The 23,127-nt window shown below is 44.7% G+C and overlaps 1 protein-coding gene across 2 annotated transcripts; it reads right to left on the reverse strand.

Moving 5' to 3' along the window:
* Window positions 1-1,638: 1,638 nt before the first annotated feature.
* On the reverse strand, window positions 1,639-20,214 carry gpr161a (G protein-coupled receptor 161a). Of its 2 annotated transcripts, XM_036958648.1 has the most exons (7): window positions 16,573-17,208; window positions 15,534-15,942; window positions 12,381-13,114; window positions 11,471-11,578; window positions 10,333-10,452; window positions 5,335-5,638; window positions 1,639-2,274 (listed from the first exon to the last, which is right to left on the reverse strand). In XM_036958648.1, the coding sequence occupies exons 1-6, from the start codon at window positions 16,601-16,603 to the stop codon at window positions 5,361-5,363; spliced, it is 1,680 nt and encodes a 559-aa protein (XP_036814543.1). In that variant the 5' UTR covers window positions 16,604-17,208; the 3' UTR covers window positions 1,639-2,274; window positions 5,335-5,360. The 2 variants fall into 2 exon arrangements, with proteins under 2 accessions (XP_036814543.1, XP_021434520.2); XM_021578845.2 differs by lacking the exons at window positions 1,639-2,274; window positions 16,573-17,208 and adding an exon at window positions 19,680-20,214 and having other exon boundaries at window positions 4,662-5,638.
* Between the last annotated feature and the right edge of the window lie 2,913 nt (window positions 20,215-23,127).

The following is a 23,127-nucleotide window of genomic DNA, read 5'->3' on the forward strand; positions in this document are numbered from 1 at the left end:
AATGTTTTGTACACTATATTCATGAAAATAGAAGTGCCGGTAGCAGGATAACAGATGGATATTAATATATACAGGTGAACAGGAGTAATAGGAATCAGAAGCAGGATATCATGAATAGGATAGCACTAATGGCAATCAATGAAAAGCAGTGTAGTGGTAGTAATACATCTAATCAATAATCAGTATAGGCGTGAGGGGGATGGCCAGGGGATGGAAGCTGTTGAGTCTGTTGGTCTAAGCCTTGATGCACTGGTACCGTCTGAGAGCATGGAGAACAGTCCATGTCTCAGGTGGCTGGAGACTTTGGACATTTTCCTTGCCTCTCTAAGACTACCTACATGGAGAACAGTCCATGTCTCAGGTGGCTGGAGACTTTGGACATTTTCCGGGACTCTCTAAGACTACCTGGCATGTACGTCCTGGATGGTTGGGCGCTCACCCTCAGTTATACGCTGGGCCGTCCGCACGACCCTCTGTAGGGCCTTCTGGTCGAGGGGCGTTGCAGGTGCCATACCAGATGGGGATACAACCAGTCAGGATGCTCTCAATAGAGCAGCTGTGAAAGTTCCTAAGGATCTAAATCGTTTCAGCCTCCTGAGGGAGAAGAGGCACTGCTGTGCCTTCTTCATGACTGTGCTGGAGTGAGAGGACCAGTCATCAGTGATGTGGACACCAAGGAACTTGAAGCTCGACACTCCACTGCAGCCCCGATGTTGATGGGGGTGTGCACCCGCTCCTGTTTCCTGAAGTCCGCAATCAACTCATTGGTCTTGCTGACGTTGAGGGAGAGGTTGTCCTGGCACCATACTGGTGCTTGACGACCTCTGTAGGCTGTCTCATCGCCATTGGTGATCATCGTGACATCAGAAAACTTTTGAGTTGGAGTCGTGCATGGCCACACAGTTGTGGGTGAACAGGGAGTACAGGAGGGGGCTAAGCGCACACCCCTGGGGGGCCTCCTTGTTGAGGGTCAGTGTGGCAGGAGGTGTTGTCTACTATTACCACCTGGGGTTGGCCAGTCAAGATGTTCAGGATCCTATGGTGTTTAATGCTGAGCTGTAGTCGATTAGCATCCTCACAGTCTAGGTGGGAGAGGGCAGAGTTAAGAATTAAGATTGCGTCATCTGTAGATCTGTTGGGGTGGTATGCACATTGGAGTGGGTCCAGGGTGTCTTGGATGATGGAGTTGTGTGCCATGACCAGCCTTTCAACAGTGCAGGATGCCTTAAGAGTTTTTGGGGACAGGAATGATGGTAATCAGCTCAAAATGTGGGGATTACAGACTGGGACAAGGGGAGGTTGAAAATGTCTGCCAGCCTGCCAGCTGGTCTACGCATGCCCTGAAGACTCCCTGGAATAGCGTCTGGGCCTGCGGCCTTACGAGTGTTGACCTGTTTAAAAACCTTACGTCAGCATCAGAGAGAGATCACCTAGTCCTCCAGATTTGACCCTCATGCAGGGCTCTGTTTTTGTCTAAGCGTGCATAAAAAGGACTTTGTGATTAAATGTGTTCGGTTACAGAGTATAGTATTGCAAGACATTGGCAAGATTAAACAATCTAGGAGTCATGGCAGTGAGCAAAATGATAGAAATCTTGAAATATTGTTACCCAGCCAACTAAAACACAGAAAGCTTCTGCTATGTATAAAAAAACTTTAATTACAACAGTACAAAATATCTTAGGGCTGGATTCAGTCCAAATCATGGAAGATCCGCTTTAAAATGTAAAGGTAATTTCCGATTGAGCTAACATATGCATCGTTTACCGTGTATGCAATCTCTGCGAATGCGGGAACACTGCCTTTAAATCACACTATAAATGCAAATCTAATGCGATACAGAATGAATCCAGCCCTTAGTGGAAATCAAAAGTGTATAATACCTTACGTTGTGGAGTATTGCTCTAACAATGCAGTACCATACTGGGACAGTGACACACAGATAAATACAGATATACACGAGGGCCAGTTTATTAGGTACAACACCCTTTTCATAAATGGTTTTCTTCTGCTGACAGTCAGTCACGTGTCCGTGGCTTGCTCTATAAAGCAGACAGACAGGCATTGAGAAATGCAGTTACTGTTTGATCGAACGTTCAAATGGGCAAAACAAGTGACCTAAGCGACTGAGCGTGGTATGATCGTCGGTGACACGGGCGCCGGTTCCAGAATCTCAGAAATGGCCGGCCTTCTGGGTTTTTCCACGCACGACAGTGTCTAGGGTCTACCTAGAATGGTGCGACCCAACAACAACCAAATTCAGTCAGCAGCAGTCCTGTGGGAGAAAACAGCTCTATGATGAGGTCGAATGGCAAGAATCATGCAAGCTAACAGGTGGGCCACAAACAGGCAAATGACGGCGCAGTACAACAGCGGTGTGCAGAACGGCATCTTGGAACGCACAACTCGTTGGTTCTTGTCACGGATATTGAAGAATATGACCACACCGGGTTCCACTCCATTCAGCTAAAAACAAAAAGAGGCAGCTCCTGTGGGAACGCGATCAACACTGGTCAATTGAATGGAAAAAACGTTGCCTGGTCCGACGAATCCCGGTTCCTGTTGAGTCATGCCGATGGCAGAGTCAGGATTTGGTGTCAGCAGCATGAGTGCATGGTTCCATCCTGCCCGGTGTCAACGGTACAGGCTGTTGGTGGTGGTGTAATGGTGTGGGGATTTATTTCCTGGCCAACGTTAGATCCCTTGATACCAATTGAGCAATGTTTCTATACCCCAAAGAATTCAGGCTGTTCTGGAAGCAAAAGGTGGATCCCGACCCGGTACTAGACGAGTACACCTAATAAACTGGCCGCTGAGTGGAACACTCAGTTCTGAGGTAAACACCCCAAATTGCTAATAGGATCGACAGTGATTCTCTCAGGGTGAGAAATGGTGCTCTAGTGAAGTGATTCAGAATGTATAACGTGTTAGATATGTGATAACCTTAGCCTGGCTTCAGATCAGTATGTGCTTGAAAGCACAGTCAGAGGCGTTTACTGAAGCAGCACTTACAGATCTGGGATCAGGCTAGGTGTCCCTCGCTACAGGGACATAGAGAGCCCACATGACCAGAAATCCTAACCAACAGAGTAAACATTTTGAAAAATACAGTAATACTGTAAGTGGCTTTATGGTGTCCTACTATGTGCTTGACTTCGTCAGTCTGATAAAATACCACAGTCCTGCAAAGCCTGCAGCTCACCCACACTAGGACCATTGTAGAGTAATACTGACAGGAGAGATACACCACAGATCAAAAGTATGTGGTCACCTGCTCGTCAAAAATCTCATTCCAAAATCATGGCGATTAAAATGGAGTTGGTCCCCCCTTTGTTGCTACAACAGCCTCCCATGATCTGGGAAGGCTTTCCACTAAACATTGGAAAATTGCTGCTGGGACTTGCTTCCAATCAGCCACAAGAGCATTAGTGAGGTCGGGCACTGATGTTGGGCGATTAGGCCTGGCTCGCAGACAGCATTCCAATACATCCCAAAGGTGTTTGATGCGGTTGAGGTCAGGGCTCTGTGCAGACTAGTCAAGTTCTTCCACACCGATCTTGACAAACCATTTCTGTGTGGACCTCGCTTTGTGCACGGGGGCATTGTCATGCTGAAACAGGCAAGGGCCTTCCCCAAACAGTTGGAAGCACAGAATCGTCTAGAATGTCATTGTATGCTGTAGCGTTAAGATTTCCCTTCACTGGAACTAAGGGGCCTAACCCGAACCATGAAAAACAGCCCAAGACCATTATTCCTCCTCCGCCAAACTTTACAGTTGGCACTACACATTGGGGCAGGTAGCGTTCTCCTGGCATCCTATGACGGAGCCACGTTGAAAGTCACTGAGCTCTTCAGTAAGGCCATTCAACTGCCAATGTTTGTCTATGGAGATTGCACAGTTGTATGCTCGATTTTATACACCTGTCAGCAACAGGTTTGGCTGAAATAGACTAATTCACTCATTTGAAGGGGTGTCCACATACTTTTGTATATATATAGTGTACTTGATAAGTCACGGCTTTCCAAAACAACATACAAATCAGAAGGGGACGGATTCATACTCTGGGTACTGCATTATTCAAGTGCATTCAAATGTACATTATCTTATAGGGCATGTTTTCACATGCCGTACTGTGAAATGTTGAAGTATACAGCAAGTTGGTCCTATGCTCCAAAAGCATTACAGCTACTGAGAACGAGGAAGTTCTCCTCCCGGGAATACCTGGCCACGTTCAGTTGGCAAATGTTGTGAAAGGTTGCAGATAGAAATGTCATGAATAGAACTGACATGATCCCTTACTTGACATGTCATTGAGGCATGTATTATATCCGTTATTTTACCAGGTAAGTTGACTAAGAACACGTTCTCATTTACAGCAACGACCTGGGGAATAGTTACAGGGTAAAGGAGGGGGATGAATGAGCCAATTGTAAAATGGGGATTATTAGGTGACCGTGATCGTTTGAGGGCCAGAATTGAGCCAGGACACCGGGGTTAACACCCCTACTCTTACGATAAGTGCCATGGGATCTTTAATGACCTCAGAGAGTCAGGACACCCGTTTAACGTCCCATCCGAAAGATGGCACCCCACACAGGGCAGTGTCCCCAATCACTGCCCGGGGGCATTGGGATATTTTTTAGACCAGAGGAAAGAGTGCCTCTTACTGGCCCTCCAACACCACTTCCAGCAGCATCTGGTCTCCCATCCAGGGACTGACCAGGACCAACCCTGCTTAGCTTCAGAAGCAAGCCAGCAGTGGTATGCAGGGTGGTATGCTGCTGCATGTTCGTTCTACATAAAACATTTCTATATGAACGTTCCACAACGTTGTTCCCGGCTGAACGCACCCCCCCTCCCCCCATCTAAAACTCCACAACAGACTTATCTGTTCACAACAGCAAGAGGCAGTCTTTAAGCATGGAAAGAAAATAAGGAATAAGTGGCTTAAGACATTACCATAGGCATAAACAAAATATTTCCAATGAAAATACAAACATTGAACCGTCAAGATACAGTAGTTAAGGCTTCCTATTTAACAGAGGTGTATATATAGTACAACTAGCAAGGCACTCAATATATGGCACGCATTTGGTCCAAAAATGTCCTTAGTTTGTATTGCTATTTTAGATTTCAATGTATGAAAATTGGTCATTGGGCCCACTTGTAAATGTGAAGTATCTATTCACATGAGAATAGAAACAGAGGCATGTACTGTAACTGGCAGAAGCCTTGCATTGTTATAAATGTCTATTTTAAATATATACACTGTGCGTACTGAGTTCAAAGATTATAAAGTATGCAATGCCCAATGTACCATAAACTCTTAGGTACCTTAAAGAAGAAAAGGGATATTTGTTCTATGCATTCTCCCTCTCTTGGTCTTCTCTGTCGTCTTTGACGATACCTTCATCGATGCTCTCCAGCCTCAGTCTCTGACCGTCAAGGTAACGGGGCCTCTGTGCCCCCCTCGCCGCAGCCGCAAACAACACCCCAGATAGGGGTGTGTCCTCGCCAAAGAGGGTGAGCTTAGCGTCGCTTTCGATGGCCCTGGCCAGGCAGGAGGCGAAGGTGTCCAGAGATTTGTGTATCTCTACTTGGACCTGGACCGTAGAAGGGATGGTGGTGCTCTCTGCAGCTGAGAGGAAAGGGAACAGAAATTCGGGTCATCCTTGCAGCACTATTACAATGAATGGTAATGAAGACCTGATGCGAAATTGCTCAAATAAATATTGAACACATTTACACAGAAGTCTGATTGCTCAAATGCCTAAGTGGAACGAATGTACTAGTGACGGGAAGTTGTCTTTTTACTGGCTCAAATCTTTTCAACTCATTCAGTCAAAAGAACAAATCTTTCGACTCATTTCATTAATTAATTTTCATAATTTTTCATTTAATTAATTCTGTAACCGTAAAAGTCTTGGTTTCATGCATGTTAACATCAGAAGCCTCCTCCCTAAGTTAGTTTTATTCCCTGCTTTAGCACACTCCAGCAACCCTGATGTCCTAGCCGAGTCTGAATCCTGGCTTAGGAAGGTCACCAAAAATTCTGAAAATTCCATCCCTAACTACAACATTTTCCTCCAAGATAGAACTGCCAAAGGGGGCCAAAGTTGCAATCTACTGCAGAGATAGCCTGCAGAGTTTTGTCATGCTATCCAGTTCTGTGCCCAAACAGTTCGAGCTTCTACTTTTAAAAATCCACCTTTCCAGAAATAAGTCTCACTGGTGCTGCTTGCTATAGACCTCCCTCAGCCCCCAGCTGCGCCCTGGACACCATATGTGAACTAATTGCCCCCCATTTATCTTCAGAGTACTGTTAGGTAACCTAAACTGGGATATGTTTAACACCCCGGCCATCCTACAATCTAAGATAGATGCCCCCAATCTCACACAAATTATCATGGAACCTACCAGGTAAAACCCTAAATCCGTAAACACAGGCACCCTCATAGATATCATCGTGACCAACCTGCCCTCTAAATACACCTCTGCTGTCTTCAACCAGGATCTCAGCCATCACTGCTTCACTGCCTGCGTCCGTAATGGGTCCGCGGTCAAACAACCACCCCTCATCACTGTCAAACGCTCCCTAAAACACTTCAGCGAGCAGGCCTTTCTAACCGACCTGGCCCGGGTATCCTGGAAGGATACTGACCTCATTCCGTCAGTTGAGGATGCCTAGTTGTTCTTTAAAAGTGCTTTCCTCGCCATCTTAAATAAGCATGCCCCATTCCATTTTTTTTTTAACTAAGAACAGATATAGCCCTTAGTTCACTCCAGACCAGCACAAAAACATCCTGTGGCGTACTACATTAGCATCGAATAGCCCCCGCGATATGCAACTTTTCAGGGAAGTTAGGAACCAAAATACACAGGCAGTTTGAAAAAGCTAGTCTTTGCTTTCCTAACATAAATTTGTATCCTGCAGCACAAACTCCAAAAAGTTCTGGGACACAGTAAAGTCCATGGAGAATAAGAGCACCTCCTCCCAGCTGCCCACTGCACTGAGGCTGGGAAACACTGTCACCACCGATAAATCTACGATAATCGAGAATTTCAATAAGCATTTTTCTACGGCTAGCCATGCTTTACACCTGGCTACCCTTATCCCAGTCAACAGTTCTGCACCCCCCACAGCAACTTGCCCAAGCCTCCCCCATTTCTCCTTCACCCAAATCCAGACAGCTGATGTCCTAAAAGAGCTGCAAAATATGGACCCCTACAAATCAGCTGGGCTAAACAATCTGGACCCTCTCTTTCTAAAATTATCCCCTGCAATTGTTCCAACCTCTATTACTAGCCTGTTCAACCTCTCTTTTGTATCATCTGAGATCCCTAAAGATTGGAAGGCTGCTGCGGTCATCCCTTCAAAGGGGGAAACACTCTAGACCCAAATCTATCCTACCCTGCCTTTCTAAGGTCTTCGAAAGCCAAATTAACAAACAGATCACCGACCATTTCGAATCCTACCGTACCTTTTCCGCTATGCAATCTGGTTTCCGAGCTGGTCGTGGGTGCACCTCAGCCACGCTCAAGATCCTAAACAATATCATAACCGCCATCGATAAAAGACAATACTGTGCAGCCGTATTCATCGACCTGGCCAAGGCTGTCAATCACCGCATTCTTATCGGCAGACTCAACAGCCTTGGTTTCTCAAATGACTGCCTCGCCTGGTTCACCAACTACTTCTCAGATAGAGTTCAGTGTGTCAAATCGGAGGGCCTGTTGTCTAGACTTCGAACAGTCTCTATGGAGGTGCCACAGGGTTCAATTCTCGGGCCGACTCTTCTCTGTACATCAATGATGTCGCTCTTGCTGCTGGTGATTCTCTGATCTACCTCGACGCAGACGACACCATTCTGTATACTTCTGGCCCTTCTTTGGACACTGTGTTAACTAACCTCCAGACAAGCTTCAATGCCATACAACACTCCTTCCGTAGCCTCCAACTGCTCTTAAATGCAAGCAAACTAAATGCATGCTCTTCAACCGATCGCTGCCCGCACCCTCCCGTCTAGCAACACTACTCTGGACGGTTCTGAGTTAGAATATGTGGACAACTACAAATACTTAGGCGTCTGGTTAGACTGTAAACTCTCCTTCCAGACACACATTAAGCATCTCCAATCCAAAATTAAATCTAGAATCGGCTTCCTATTTTGCAACAAAGCATCCTTCACTCATGCTGCCAAACATACCCTCGTAAAACTGACTATCCTACCGATCCTTGACTTCGGCGATGTCATTTACAAAATAGCCTTCAACACTCTACTCAGCAAATTGGATATAGTCTATCACAGTGCCATTCGTTTTGTCACCATAGCCCCATATACTACCCACCACTGCGACCTGTATGCTCTCGTTGGCTGGCCCTCGCTTCATATTCGTCGCCAAACCCACTGACTCCAGGTCATCTATAAGTCTTTGCTAGGTAAAGCCCCGCCTTATCTTAGCTCACTGGTCACCATAACAGCACCCACCCGTAGCACATGCTCCTGCGGGTATATTTCACTGGTCACCCCCAAAGCCAACTCCTCCTTTGGCCGCCTTTCCTTACAGTTCTCTGCTGCCAATGACTGGAATGAATTGCAAAAATCACTGAAGCTGGAGACTAATGTCTCCCTCACTAACTTTAAGCATCAGCTGTCAGAGCAGCTGACAGATATTTGCACCTGTACATAGCCCATCTGTAAATAGCCCACCCAACTACCTCATCCCCATATTGTTATTTATTTTTTGCTCCTTTGCACCCCAGTATCTCTACTTGCACATTAATCTTCTGCATATCTATCACTCCAGTGTTTAATTGCTAAATTGTAATTATTTCGCCACTATGGCCTATTTATTGCCTTACCTCCCTAATCTTACTACATTTGCACACACTGTATATAGATTTTTCTATTGTGTTATTGACTGTACATTTGTTTATCCCATGTGTAACCCATGTGTAACTCTGTTGTTTGTTTCGCACTGCTTTGCTCTGTCTTGGCCAGGTCACAATTGTAAATGAGAACTTGTTCTCAACTGGCCTACCTGGTTAAATAAAGATGAAATAAAAAAATAAAAATATTGATTCAGTAATGCCCAAAGCACACAGGACCCCCTACCGGCGACCTAAAAACTTGAAAGAATCATGATTCTACAAGCCTCTCGTTCACCATAGGGGCCTTATTGGAGCTGAGGTACGCTTAATTTTTTGTGCAGTGTGAACACTCCAAAGGAACTCAGACCCCTCAAAAGAGCCCCCAAAGCGAATCGAACTGACAACATCTAGAGAGGTGGTCTCAGGCGGTCCCTTTTTTAGGACAATGCGAACGCAAAGCTCAAGGTTCCCTTGTCATTATTCCCGCACCACACTAGACTACTGCAACACCGTTTCCCCTGCCATAACCCCTCACACTAGACTACTGCAACACCGTTTCCCCTGCCATAACCCCTCACACTAGACTACTGCCATAACCCCTCACACTAGACTACTGCAACACCGTTTCCCCTGCCATAACCCCTCACTCTAAACTACTGCAACACCGTTTCCCCTGCCATAACCCCTCACATTGAGTTTTTAGTTTAGATAATTTGTTTGCAATATGTGATCTATAGGCTCATAAATTGTTTATTGATTGTGGGTTTTGAATAGGGTGAGAAGACAACATATTTGCTGAGAATCATAAAAAGGGTACAAAATCTCTAGTTATTTTGCATTATTTTGCTATTTGTTCTGTTACCAATCACATTTTCATGTTAATAGTATCTTCTAATTACAATTATTATGGCTCATACTTTGACTAAATGCAATCTATTAGCTTCCAAAATGTAAGTAGGTATATCTAGCTGTTCAATAACACATTCTGATTGAATGGCTTGTCCTGATCTTTGTAAAAACGTAGAGTGCATCTTGGAAAAACATAGCAATGTGAATGTAAAGAGGACTCGGCCCACAAAACAGTTGAAGTGCACTGGAAAAAAAGTTGAGTCCTCATTCAAAGGCAAAGAGAACTGAGTTCTTTTATATTTTTTTTACCCCAGAGGTCACTTTAAAGAAGACTAAGATCGGTTTGTTTAAAAGAGGACTATATGTGAAAACACCCTTAGAGACTTAATAAAAAGTGTGCTTCAAACAATGTACAGTTGCGATTGCTTGGCATACAAATAAAATGATTTATTGATAGCTTTGAAGCGAGGTCTAGATGCGACCGCCACCGGACTACTTTGACTCTTGACGGAATACAATTGCTTGACTGCCGCGAGGGAAATAAGCATAACATTGTTCGAACTGCAGCAGCCCCCCAAACGTTTCATTCTCGAGTGAGAACGGACAGGTACCTTTGGAATTCTGCTGTTGCTCGTCTTCAAAGGTGACCGAGCTCCGCCTCTTTACGGCCACGCTTCCAATGTGGGAGGGGCCATCTGTGGAGAAGTTGTCAAGCAGCATCACATCTGTACCTGTATGGGGAAAGGGGGGGATTCATGACCTTCAGTATTTTGTAGTGTATTTGTAGTGCAGTATTTCAGTAGAGATTAAGGAACCAAAAGATGCATAGCAGACAGACACTAAAGAAAATAAATCCTATTGTACTTACAATGTGTGTCTTCTCTAAACGAATCCGAAAGACTCAAAATAGTATTAAATCAGGTAACTCAGTTGATAGAGCATGGCGCTTGAAATGCCAGGGTTGTGGGTTCGATTCCCACGGGGGACCAGTATGACAAAAAAAAGTATGAAAATAATAAGAGCGTCTGCTAAATGACAAAAAAAGTAAATGTGAAAAAAAGTGTGTGAATGCCTGTGATGATGCCTGTGATGATGCCTGTGATAATGCCTGTGATGATGCCTGTGATAATGTCTGTGATGATGCCTGTGATGACGCCTGTGATGATGCCTGTGATAATTTCTGTGATGACGCCTGTGATGGCGCCTGTGATGACGCCTGTGATGACGCCTGTGATGACGCCTGTGATAACGCCTGTGATGACGCCTGTGATGACGCCTGTGATGACGCCTGTGATGCTGCACCAATGAGGAGCATCACACACACATGACAGATGATTACACATGATAATACAGTACACACACTACCATCTGCCAAGACATGAGCCACAAACCAGGAATCTGGGCCGATCAGAACACAGCTGAGGGATGATGATGATACAACAGAGAACTAGGCTAAACAATATTTGTCAGCAATAAAGCCCTAAGGGAGCAGTTTTAAAAGGTACTGGAAGACCAGGGGCGTATTCATTATGTTGCAAAACATTTATTCAACGGAAGCAAATGAAAAAGGGAGGGACCCTGTTTTGTTCTTAAACAGTAAACAGTTTCCACAATGACTATGCCCCAGCTATATCTGTACTGTTCAGTACATTCAGACACTGCATTTCGACTAGGACTTAAAGGCCTTGTTTGAATCGTCTTATGGAAACAGTGTCGTGTCTTTGCCAGCTTTCTGTGTGCGCCACTCACATGAGTCCTGAGTGAAACTGAAGCCGGTGTCTCCAGTGCTGCTGCCGGGGGCCAGGAGCTGCCCTCCTCCCACCAACATGGCCGTCAGGTGAGGGGACATGCCCAGGTCTGCAGGAAGAAACACAACAGCCGGGTCAAATATACAACGCCATACAATTAGGGCTGGCACAATTATGTATAATCGTATAACCAACGGTTATGGATGAAGACAGTGATGAAAATAAAATAACCGTCATAGGTGTTTGTTCCACAATTGGTTGACTGAAGTCGGGACAGCCGCCCATTCATGCGTTAGTGTCTCTTTCTGCGGTAACATGGACTCTTACCAACGTGATTCAACTTTTTTTTCTCCTTACTGAAATAAGCAAGGAGTTATATGTTGCCTAGGCAATGTCCCTTCCCTGCAGCAGCACACATAGAAATATAATGAATAGAACGGCTTGGAAACTCTAGCCCTGGCCATTGGACTGGGAGTTTACACTCGCAATGGCTGCCTGGTATTGTGACGCAATAATTTCCATGGTAATGTAGAATGTGAATTCAAATGATGTCCAGTTGAATCAACAAATCACAGCACATATTGATGGGTATACTTCCTGCTGTACTCTTATCGGTACACTCGCAATAGCAGCCAGTCCACCCATTATGCAATCATTGACTTGAATGGGAATTCCCATACGTAATGACTGTCACAGCCCTACATACAACACACCACAACACAATGTAACACAGTCAACTTAACTATTAACACAATAGCAGGGTCAGCCATACAGCACAACAAAGAACACAACAGAACAAGATTTTATGTTGCACCAGTAAGGTTGTGCTGGTTTTCAGCACACAAAGCCAGTTCAAATCTCATCCATCCACAGCCTCAACCTAACACTACCAGCACCCTCCCCCTGCTCACCTGTGATGCGGTTGGAGATGCTGAAGAGGCGTGACGTGCGGTGGCGTGTGGCGAACGACTCCACGCGGTAGTAGCGATCCCCGAAGCACATGCCCAGCAGTTCCTTTCGCACAGTCTTGTTCCACAGGCCGTAGATGAGCGGGTGGCAGACGGCGCTGCAGAAGGACAGCCAAGCCACCAGGGTCTCCAGGCCCTGGGACACGCTGCCCTGACCCCACAGGGCCTCTGTACACACCACCCCCACGTAGGGGCCCCAGGTCACCAGGAAGGTCCCGATCACCACCATAATGGTGACGAAAGCCTTGCACTGGCTCCCAGCATACACTAAACTCCACCGGCTTCCATTGGACGACGTGGACGTAGATGAGTTTTTACGCTGGTCGTTCCTCTGAGCACCCGATGACGTTTCTTCTGAAGACGCGACCACCGTCGTCCCACAATGCACCTTGCGGGCCTTGAGGCGTGCCACGCGGAAGATTACGCCGTAGCAGGCCAACATGGCGAGCAGTGGCGGCAGGCTGCACCAGGTGACCCAGAAGGCGGTGTAGGCAGGGGTGCGGTGCCAGGCCGCCACGCATGTCCACTTGAAGCGGTCGAACTCGAAGGAGGACCAGCCGAAGAGGGGTGGCAGGCAGCCCACCAGGGAGTGCACCCACACATAGACGATTGCCACCACCGCCCGGTTGCCTGTGATCTTCATGGGGTAGATCATGGGGTACAGTACAGCATAGTACCTGTGGGCACAATGATAATGTCATTATCAAATCCATACATTCTATCAGTGTAAAAAATATCAAAAAATGATTGAGCACAATATGATAGATTGTGAAGCAATGGAGAGAAAAAAACATCGCAGTTCGGGAATCCTACATACATTTTAACGTGCAAGGAAATTCCACCAAGAAAGTATGTTCCGGGGATGAGCAGCATAACAACCAACCAGGCAGGAAGTGACAGGGATTTTTAGGCTACGGTCACAGAGCCTCCGTGTCTGGCAAAAGTTAGGAGATGCTTAATGGAAGATGGAATTAAAATAGAATTAAACATTAAAGGGGAAAGATGGACTACAACAACCAAGAGCCAACAGGTAGGCCTCTACATAATTTTCTGAATGTCGTTGTTACGATGAGAAAGCGCAAGACTGCAGCCTCAACTAGCCTTGCAAGCTAATATTAACTAGCTCCTCCTGGTTTGATGCAGTCAAGACCGGTACTACATATTGGATGTTAAATAACCTATACTGAACAAAAATATAAAAGCAACATGCAACAATTTCATGACTACGAATTCAGATACGAATCTGTTGGTCACAGATAACTTACAAAAAAAGGTAGGGGCATGGATAAGAATCTGGTGTGATCACCATTTGCCTCATGCAGCACGACATCTCTCGCAGAGAGTCGGGGGGCTAGGGTCAGTTTGTTATATCTGGAGTACTTCTCCTGCCCTATTCGGTGTCCTGTGTGAATTTAAGTGTGCTCTCTCTAATTCTCTTTCTTTCTCTCTCTCGGAGGACCTGAGCCCTAGGACCATGCCTCAGGACTGACTACCTGACATGATGACTCCTTGCTGTCCCCAGTCCACCTGGCCGTGCTGCTGCTCCAGTTTCAACTGTTCTGCCTGTGATTATTATTGGACCATGCTGGCCATCTATGAACATTTTAACATCTTGGCCATGTTCTGTTATAATCTCCACCCGGCACAGCCAGAAGAGGACTGGCCACCCCACATAGCCTGGTTCCTCTCTAGGTTTCTTCCTAGGTTTTGGCCTTTCTAGGGAGTTTTTCCAAGCCACCGTGCTTCTACACCTGCATTGCTTGCTGTTTGGGGTTTTAGGCTGGGTTTCTGTACAGCACTTTGAGATATCAGCTGATGTACGAAGGGCTATATAAATACATTTGATTTGATTTGATCAGGCTGTTGATTGTGGCCTGTGGAATGTTGTCCCACTCCTCTTCAATGGCTGTGCGAAGTTACTGGATATTGGCGGGCACTGGAACACGCTGTCGTACACTTCGATCCAGAGAATCCCAAACTTGCCCAATGAGTGACATGTCTGTCGAGTATGCAGGCCATGGACATTTTCAGCTTCCGTGTATTGTGTACAGATCCTTCCGACATTGGGCCATGCATTATCAGATTGAAACATGAGGTGATGGCGCCAGATGAATGGCACGACGATGGGCCGCAGGATCTCATTACTGTATCTCTGTGCATTCTAATTGGAATCGGTAAAATGGAATTGTGTTCATTGTCCGTAGCTTATGCCTGCCCATACTATAACCCCCCCGCCACCATGGGACACTGTTCACAACGTTGACATCAGCAAACTGCTCACCCACACAACGCCATTCACGTGGTCTGCGGTTGTGAGGCCAGTTGGAAGTACTGCCAAATTCTCTAAAATGACATTGGAGGTGGTTTATGGTAGAGAAATTAACATTCAATTATCTGGCAACAGCTCTGGTGGACATTCCAGCAGTCAGCATGCCAATTGCACGCTCCCTCAAAACTTGAGACATCTGTGTTAGAGTGGAATTTTATTGTCCCCAGCACAATGTGTAATGATCATGGTGTTTAATCAGCTTCTTGATATGCCACACCTGTCAGGTGGATGGATTATTTTGGTAAAGGAGAAATGCTCTCCAACAGGAATCTAAATACATTTGTGCACAACATTTGAAAGAAATAAGCTTTTTGTGTATATGGAAAATTTCAGGGATCTTTTATTTTAGCTCAGGACCAACACTTTACATGTTGCGCTTATATTTTTGTTCAGTGTAGATTTGGCAACTATTAGTCTACTATAGTGCGAGTCAGCTTGTTGGATGGTTGCTGTCTCTCCCTCCTTCCTGTCTCACTCACTGACAGTATGGCCCCTCCCCCACCTGCTAGAGCAGGACCTCTCCCTCCTCTCGTGCTTTATCTGCTGCTTCCCTCACTTGGCTTGGATCAGGCCAGGTCTGGATCTGATCAGGTATATACAGAACAGGTCTCTATATTTAAAAATATCGGATCCGGGTGGGAAAACCACAGGTCCATTTCGGAACGGATCCAACTTTTTGGACCAGTGAACACCTCCAGCACAACATCCCCAACAAACATATTGTACCTTGCAAGCAGCCATCCCAGTGTAGGGGTACTATCACTGACCTGTCAATGGCGATGGCCCCCAGGGTGAGCATACTGGCCGAGCTGATGAGCAGGTAGATCAGGGCGGTAAAGTTGCACCACACCACACCAAACACCCACTCCCGCCGTACTGAGCTCACCGCCACAAAGGGCAACACCAGCACTGACAGCAGCAGGTTGGACAGGGTCAGGCTGAACACAAACTTGTTGCTGGGTGTGAGGAGGTAGGGCCTGCGGTACAGAGTGGCCACGATGAGGAAGTTGCCCAGGCAGGCCAGGAGGGCAATGGTGACGATGAACACTGACTCCAGCACCACCGGGCCCCCACCAGCGTCCCACGCAGCTGTGGCGTTTCCCGCAGTAGAGACATTCCCGCTAGCATTCATGGTGAGGTGCTGGGCTGCCGGAGGAGACAGGGCATACCAGGGGACTAGAAGGAGGGGAGAGGATAGGGTTAGAATGAACTGCACACAACCACAGGCTTGGAGTTGAGGTTAGTTGGGGTTGAAGCCTCAAGGGTTCAAATGTAGTTTACCCAGACTGACCCAAGGTCAGTTTTGCATTTTATCCTCTAATGGTTAGGTTAGGACACAGACAAACACACTCTCCCCCTTGCTCTCATTGTTTAGCTAGTGCGTAAGCTATGCACATTGAATATGTATGGGGAAGAAGAGAAGCCAGATTAGTTCACTAAAATGAAAACAGAGAGACTGACATTTATACATGTTAGGTAATTTGTCAATCTAATTACACGAATGTGCCCGATGCAGCAGCACAAAATACTGTAGTCTAGTTTAATTTATTCAGGTTTCAACGTTTTATTGTCACATGCACAGCTTACAGCAGGTGTAAAACAGTGAAATGCTTAGCCTGACGACTCACACTAAATTCTTCAGCTGCTCTGTCATTCGCTACATACTTCAGTCTGAGACTGCCATCCTTGAAGTCGTTTGTTGTTAAGACGAGGGGCATTGTACAATTGTAAGTCATCAGCGATTGGATTGTCTCTAACCAATCAGAGTATCAAAGCCAATAAAACATTTTCAAACCACCACTTTACCCACGCGTGTTCTGTCTCTGGCCCAACCCATCGGATTCTGGACCAATCAGACGGACCGGAATGTGTTTACATTCGGTGAAGGGTCGTGCAGGTATTCAGATCCAGACTCATTGCAGAGAAGAAACTAATGTCTGTGGCGTAGCATTTGGCCAGAGAAAGGAGTCTGGGCAGCCAGGCAATAAAATGCTTACTTGCGAGCTCATCCCAACAGAGCAGTAATAATACATGGGAAAAAAAATGAAAGAGACAAAAAAAAAATTGTGAGAATGCAGTTATATACAGGTCAGTGCCAGTACTATTATTAGAATGTGCAGGGGTAATGGAGTGATTGAGGTAGTTATGTACATGTAAACAGGGGTAATGGAGTGATTGAGGTAGTTATGTACATGTAAACAGGGGTAATGGAGTGATTGAGGTAGTTATGTACATGTAAACAGGGGTAATGGAGTGATTGAGGTAGTTATGTACATGTAAACAGGGGTAATGGAGTGATTGAGGTAGTTATGTACATGTAAACAGGGGTAAAACGTGACTGGTAGCCAGATAAATATGAATGATAATAATCAATATAGCAGCAGCATAAGTGGATGTGTGCATGGTGATGAGTGTGTGTGTGTGTGTGTGTGTGTACACTGAGTTTACAAAACATTAAAGATACCCGCTCTTTCCATGACAGACTGACTAGGTGAAAGCTATGATCCCTTATTGATGTCACCTGTTACATCCACTTCAATCAGTGTAGATGAAGGGGAGAAGACAGGTTAAAGAATGATTTTTAAGCCTTGAGACATGATTGTGTGATTCAGAGGGTGAATGGGCAAGACAAAAGGTCCTTTGAACTGGGTATGGTAGGTGCCAGACGCACCGGTTTGTGTCAAGAACTGCAACGCTGCTGGGTTATTCACGCTCAACAGTTTCCCATGTGAATCAAGAATGTTATACCACTCAAAGGACATGCAGCCAACTTGACAACTTTGAGAAGCATTGGAGTCAACATGGCCAGCATCCCTGTGGAACGCTTGACACCTTGTAGAGTTCTGGGGGGGACACTCAATATTAGGAAGGTGTTCCTAATGTTTGGCATACTAAGTGTCAGTGTAGGTGTGTCTGCGTGGGTAAATACCTGTGGATGAACATTAAGTCAGTGCTGATGGTCTGTGGGTGAGGGAGGCAGTAGTAGTTGTTAGCTATTCAACAGTCTTTGGCAATTTTGGGATGGCTGGGAGCTCGCCCCCAGTGATGCTATCGGGCTGTGGTTTCTTACATTAATGGGATAATATGGCATGGCAACACAGCCAGACAGCAAAGACAACAAGATAAGGATTTGATCCCTTGAGTCCAGACCACTGGTCCAGACCAGAGATCCAGACTTGCGCAGCTGGAATGCAGAATAAACTTCCACACCCTGTGGAATGGATGAAACTGTTTTCCTTCATTCCGTGACCTAAAAATAATACCTAGTTATCAAATCAAATTGTATGGCTATATACAGGGAGTGCCAACAGGAGTCGATGTAGTTAAATGTATAAGCTAACTGTATTGCGCTTTTACTCTGTCTGAATTCTTAAGTTAAGTTACTTTTGTACGTGTTGCATTAGCTAGGCTTACAATTTACAGAGTAAGCTACAGCCTAATAATGGACTAAAGGAGACTAACGTTACTCCTTATAGTCCAAGGACCTTACATGTTCGTTCTGTTTAGAGATGAATTGGCCCTGGCAGCAAAATACTCAATCTAAACATGAATCAATTGTCAATTGCGGTACAGTTCTAGAAACATAAAGCCATCTACTTCGATACCACATCAAAATAATTCCACAAATGCAAATTATACAATTAACCGGTTAACACTGTTGAAGTCGACTGTGTTTTCAGTGACAACACGTTTGTGGCATCCGTCTTCCATTTACACACAGGTGTTCAGAGACAGATGGTCAATGAACACAGGCAGTTGATTCTGTCTTCCGTAAACAAACGCTGAAACATGGCCATGTGGGAACCCTAACCCTATAAAATGTGTGTAGTTAATTTAACCTTTTATTTTGAAAATGATTTATCGCTGATATACGGTACGTTATATGTTTCCAAAACCGTACGGAGCGCCGAGGCTATTTACAAAACTCTCATGGCCCGAAGATACTATCACAGATCGAACAATGAGCCAGATGTTTCACCCAATGTATAAAGATGAAGTATGGAGAAATCTGAAACATCCGGTTGGCGATTCCACTCACAACCATATATGGTGATGAGAGGAAGCCCAGTGGCTGGCAGTGGGAAAAAAATGGGGCGAGAGATTTCAGCCGACATTCTGCTCATCAATGAAACGTTTGAGAATCAATAAAGTTGTCTGGTCCCAAAAAATAGAATATGTTACGAACAGAGTCGCCTACCTTTTGTAGACTTTAGCCTTTGCCAAAAAAAATGTTTAATTATTTTAGGAATGCAAGGGCGAATCGAGTTACTGCAGATATGCACTTCAGAGTAGGCGTTCCCTAACGGAAATACATGCTAGAACGCACCAATAGTACCTCGCTTGTTCTGCCCACTGACTAATTTGCTCCTATTGGAAATGACAGGCTACGGTCCATCTTGGGTTAGTTATAAAAAATCTTTGATACTATTGGCAATAGGCAGTAAAGATAGTTAGCGTCTATGAATTAGAAAGCTGCAGCCTAGTTATTTACTGTCAACAAAACTCTGACAAACAGCTCAGGTCACCCCTTCAAATATTAAACCCAACTTTCCAGATGTACTACTTTAACAACATTTGCTGTCAAGAAAGGGTCGTTCAGTTGTTTTTAGAGTTTGTAAAATAATTATTTATACAGACAGCACTGGGGGAGGGGTTAACGTAGACACACAAAAAACACGAGTTTCGCATGATTGACACAGACACCGTTCACTCACCGTTACAAATGACAACATACATACGCTTCAATAACCTATAAAGGTCTAGCTAGCTACTTACATAATTTCTGCTATTTAAAGATTTTGAATACCGTCGTCCCCCTGTGACCCTGTTTCTAGCTAGCTTCTATTAACTCGCTAGCTAAAACTTTCTCCATTGTCCTGGTAGACTCCCCACCTCCACTACTATTCTCTTACCTCTAGAACAGCGTTGAGGACCGTCATCTCCCACGAACTGGCAACGAAAGTTGTGTTCATTGGCACTACAACTTTAATTCAACGTAGAAATAGTTGTTGAATTTTCCCCATTTCATAGTTATTCTTTCGCTACAAATTTAAAGTCTGTCAGTTCTCGGTTTCAATGGCGTCCTCCACTAGCCCTCCACTGACTGAACTCAGTCTTCTCTGTCCTTGCTGGCGGGTCCCCCTTCTCAGTATGTGGGTGGTCTGTTATGGGTGTTACTTCAGTTAGTTCGTTCTTAGTTTTTATGCAAGACAGTTGCATTTGCTTTCACGTTCAACATGATACAAATAGCCTACGTCGACGAGTAAATCTATATGTTTGTTGCTGTAATAAAAAAAATAGGCTAACTAGCGGATAAGGCTATGTCTACACATTTGGTTAGTTTCGTTAACGTTTATATCTGTAGGAATTACATTTTTGTAGTAAGTACGCCTAATACATTATCACAGCATATTGGCTACAGTGCATTCGGAAAGCATTCAGACCTCTTGACTTTTTACAAAATGTGTTACCTTATTCTAAAATTGATTAAATCGTTTTTTTTCCCCCTCATCAATCTACACACAATACCCAATACTGGCGAAGCAAAATCAGGTTTTTAGACATTTTTGCAAGTGTATTAAAAATAAAACCCTGAAATATCACATTTGTATTTGTATTTACGATGGATCCTCATTAGCTGCTGCAAAGGCAGCAGCTACTCTTCCTGGGGTCTGGAAGAATTAAGGCAGTTATACAAATACATTACAATACATTCATTGCGGAATTCATAACACACTAAGTGTGTGCCCTCCCGCCCATACTCAACTACCACATATCTACAACACAAAATCCATGTGTGTGTATAGTGCGTATGTTATCGTGTGTGTATGCATGTGTCTGTGCCTATGTTTGTGTTACTTCACAGTCCCCACTGTTCCATGAGGTGTATTTTTACCTGCTTTTAAAATATGATTCTACAGCTTGCATCAGTTACCTGATGTGGAATAGAGTTCCATGTAGTCATGGCTCTGTGTCGTACTGTGCGCCTCCCATAGTCTGTTCTGGACTTGGGGACTGTGAAGAGACCTCTGGTGGCATGTACTGTGGGGTATGCATGGGTGTCTGAGTTGTGTGTTAGTATTTAAACAGACAGCTCTGGACCTTCAGCTTGTCAACACCTCTTACGAAAACAAGTAATGATGATGTCAATCTCTCTTCCACTTTGAGCCATGAGAGATTGACATTCATGTCGTTTATGTTAGCTCTACTGGGGACTTTTAAGGGCCAGCCGTGCTGCCCTGTTCTGAGGCAACTGCAATTTTCCCAAGTCCTTCTTTGTGGCACCTGACCACACCACTGAACATTAGTCCAGGTGTGACAAAACTAGGACCTGCCCTGTTGATAGTGTTGTTAAGAATGCAGAATAGCGCTTTATTATGGACAGACTTCTCCCCATCTTAACTACTGTTGTATCAATATGTTTTGACCATGACTGTTTACAATCCAGGGTAACTCCAAGCAGTTTAGTCACCTTAACTCGCTCAATTTCCACATTATTCATTACGAGATGTAGTTTAGGTTTAGGGTTTAGTGAATGTTTTGTCCCAAATACAATGCTTTTAGTAAGGACTAACTTATTCATTGATACCCATTCCGAAACTAACTGCAGCTCTTTGTTAAGTGTTGCAGTCATTTCAGTCGCTGTAGTAGCTGACGTGTATAGTGTTGAGTCATCTGCATACATAGACATACTGGCCTTACTCAAAGCTAGTGGCATGTCGTTAGTAAAGATTGAAAAAAGTCTAAAGCCTAAACAGCTACCCTGGGGAATTCCTGCTTTTACCTGAATTATGTTTGAGAGGTTTCCATTAAAGAACACCCTCTGTGTTCTGTTAGACAAGTAACTCTTTATCCACATTATAGCAGGGGGTGTAAAGCCATAACACAGTTTTTCCAGCAGCAGACTATGATCGATAATGTCAAAAGCTGCACTGAAGTCTAACAAGACAGCCCCCACAATAATTTTATCATCAATTTCTCTCAGTCAATCATCAGTCATTTGTGTAAGTGCTGTGCTTGTTGAGTGTCCTTTCCTATAAGCATGCTGAACATCTGTTGTCAATTTGTTTACTGTAAAATAACAATGTACCTGGTCAAACACTAAGGGTCGATGACAGGCTGATTGGCCGGCTATTTGAGCCAGTAAAGGGGGCTTTACTATTCTTGGGTAGCGGAATTACTTAAGCTTCCCTCCAGGCCTGAGTGCACACACTTTCTAGTAGGCTTAAATTGAAGATGTGGCAAATAGGAGTGGCAATTTTGTTCGCTATTATCCCACATACAGTACCAGTCAAAAGTTTGGACACACCTACTCATTCAAGGGTTTACAGAATACAGAAGATACCCCGATTTGGTAAAAGACCAAGTCCCTATTATGGCAAGAACAGCTTAAATAAGCAAAGAAAAATGGCAGTCCATCATTACGTTAAGACATGAAGGTCAGTCAATACGGAACATTTCAATAAGTTTCTTCAATGCAGTGATGAAACTGGCTCTCATGAGGACCGCTACAGGAAAAGAAGACCCAAAGTTACCTCTGCTGCAGAGGATAAGTTCATTTGAGTTACCAGCCTCAGAAATTGCAGCCCAAATAAATGCTTCACAGAGTTCAAGTAACAGACACATCTCAACATCAACTGTTCAGAGGAGACGGTGAATCAGGCCTTCATGGTCGAATTGCTGCAAAGAAACCAATAAGAACACCAATAAGAAGAAGAGACTTGCTTGGGCCAAGAAACATGAGCAATGGGAAAGGGAATGGGGGATACCTAGTAAGTTATCTAACTAAATGTATTCAACTGAAATGTGTCTTCCGCATTTAACTCAACCCCTCTGAATCGGAGAGGTGCAGGGAGCTGCCTTAATCGACATCCACAATGACCATTAGACCGTTGGAAATTTGTCATTTGGTCTGGAGTCTAAATTTGAGATTTTTTGGTTCCAACCAGCGTGTCTTTGTGAGACGCGGTGTGGGTAAACGGGTAATCTCCGCATGTGTATTTCCCACCGTAAAGCATGGAGGAGGAGGTTTGGGATGAGTCAGACCGCAGAGTGAAGGAAAAGCAGCCAAGTGCTCAGCATATGTGGGAACTTCTTCAAGATGGTTGGAAAAGCATTCCAGGTGAAGCTGGTTGAGAGAATGACAAGAGTGTGCAAAGCTGTCATCAAGGCAAAGAGTAGCTATTTGACAAATCTCTAATATAAATATTGATTGGCTCAAACGCATTAAGAAGGAAAGAAATTCCACAAGAGAGCCGAGACTTGCAGCGCGTGAAGCTTCACAAATAGAACCAAGATCTATTTTAGCGCTTGGCTACACAAATGTTGAAAAGTGAAGGGGTTATACAACAATGTGGACTG

The sequence above is a fragment of the Oncorhynchus mykiss genome, chromosome 22 (genome assembly GCF_013265735.2).
Source record: "Oncorhynchus mykiss isolate Arlee chromosome 22, USDA_OmykA_1.1, whole genome shotgun sequence".
NCBI lineage: Eukaryota > Metazoa > Chordata > Actinopteri > Salmoniformes > Salmonidae > Oncorhynchus > Oncorhynchus mykiss.

What these genes read in the sequence shown, in the direction of transcription:
- gpr161a (XM_036958648.1), bottom strand. Translation starts at nt 16,603, where the DNA reads ATGGGTTGGGCCAGAGACAGAACACGCGTGG. An exon ending in CATCTCCAACCGCATCACAG is followed by an intron (nt 11,579 to 12,380) that starts GTGAGCAGGGGG and finishes TTCTTCCTGCAG; the next exon opens with ACCTGGGCATGTCCCCTCAC. An exon ending in CAGTTTCACTCAGGACTCAT is followed by an intron (nt 10,453 to 11,470) that starts GTGAGTGGCGCA and finishes TTCCCCATACAG; the next exon opens with GTACAGATGTGATGCTGCTT.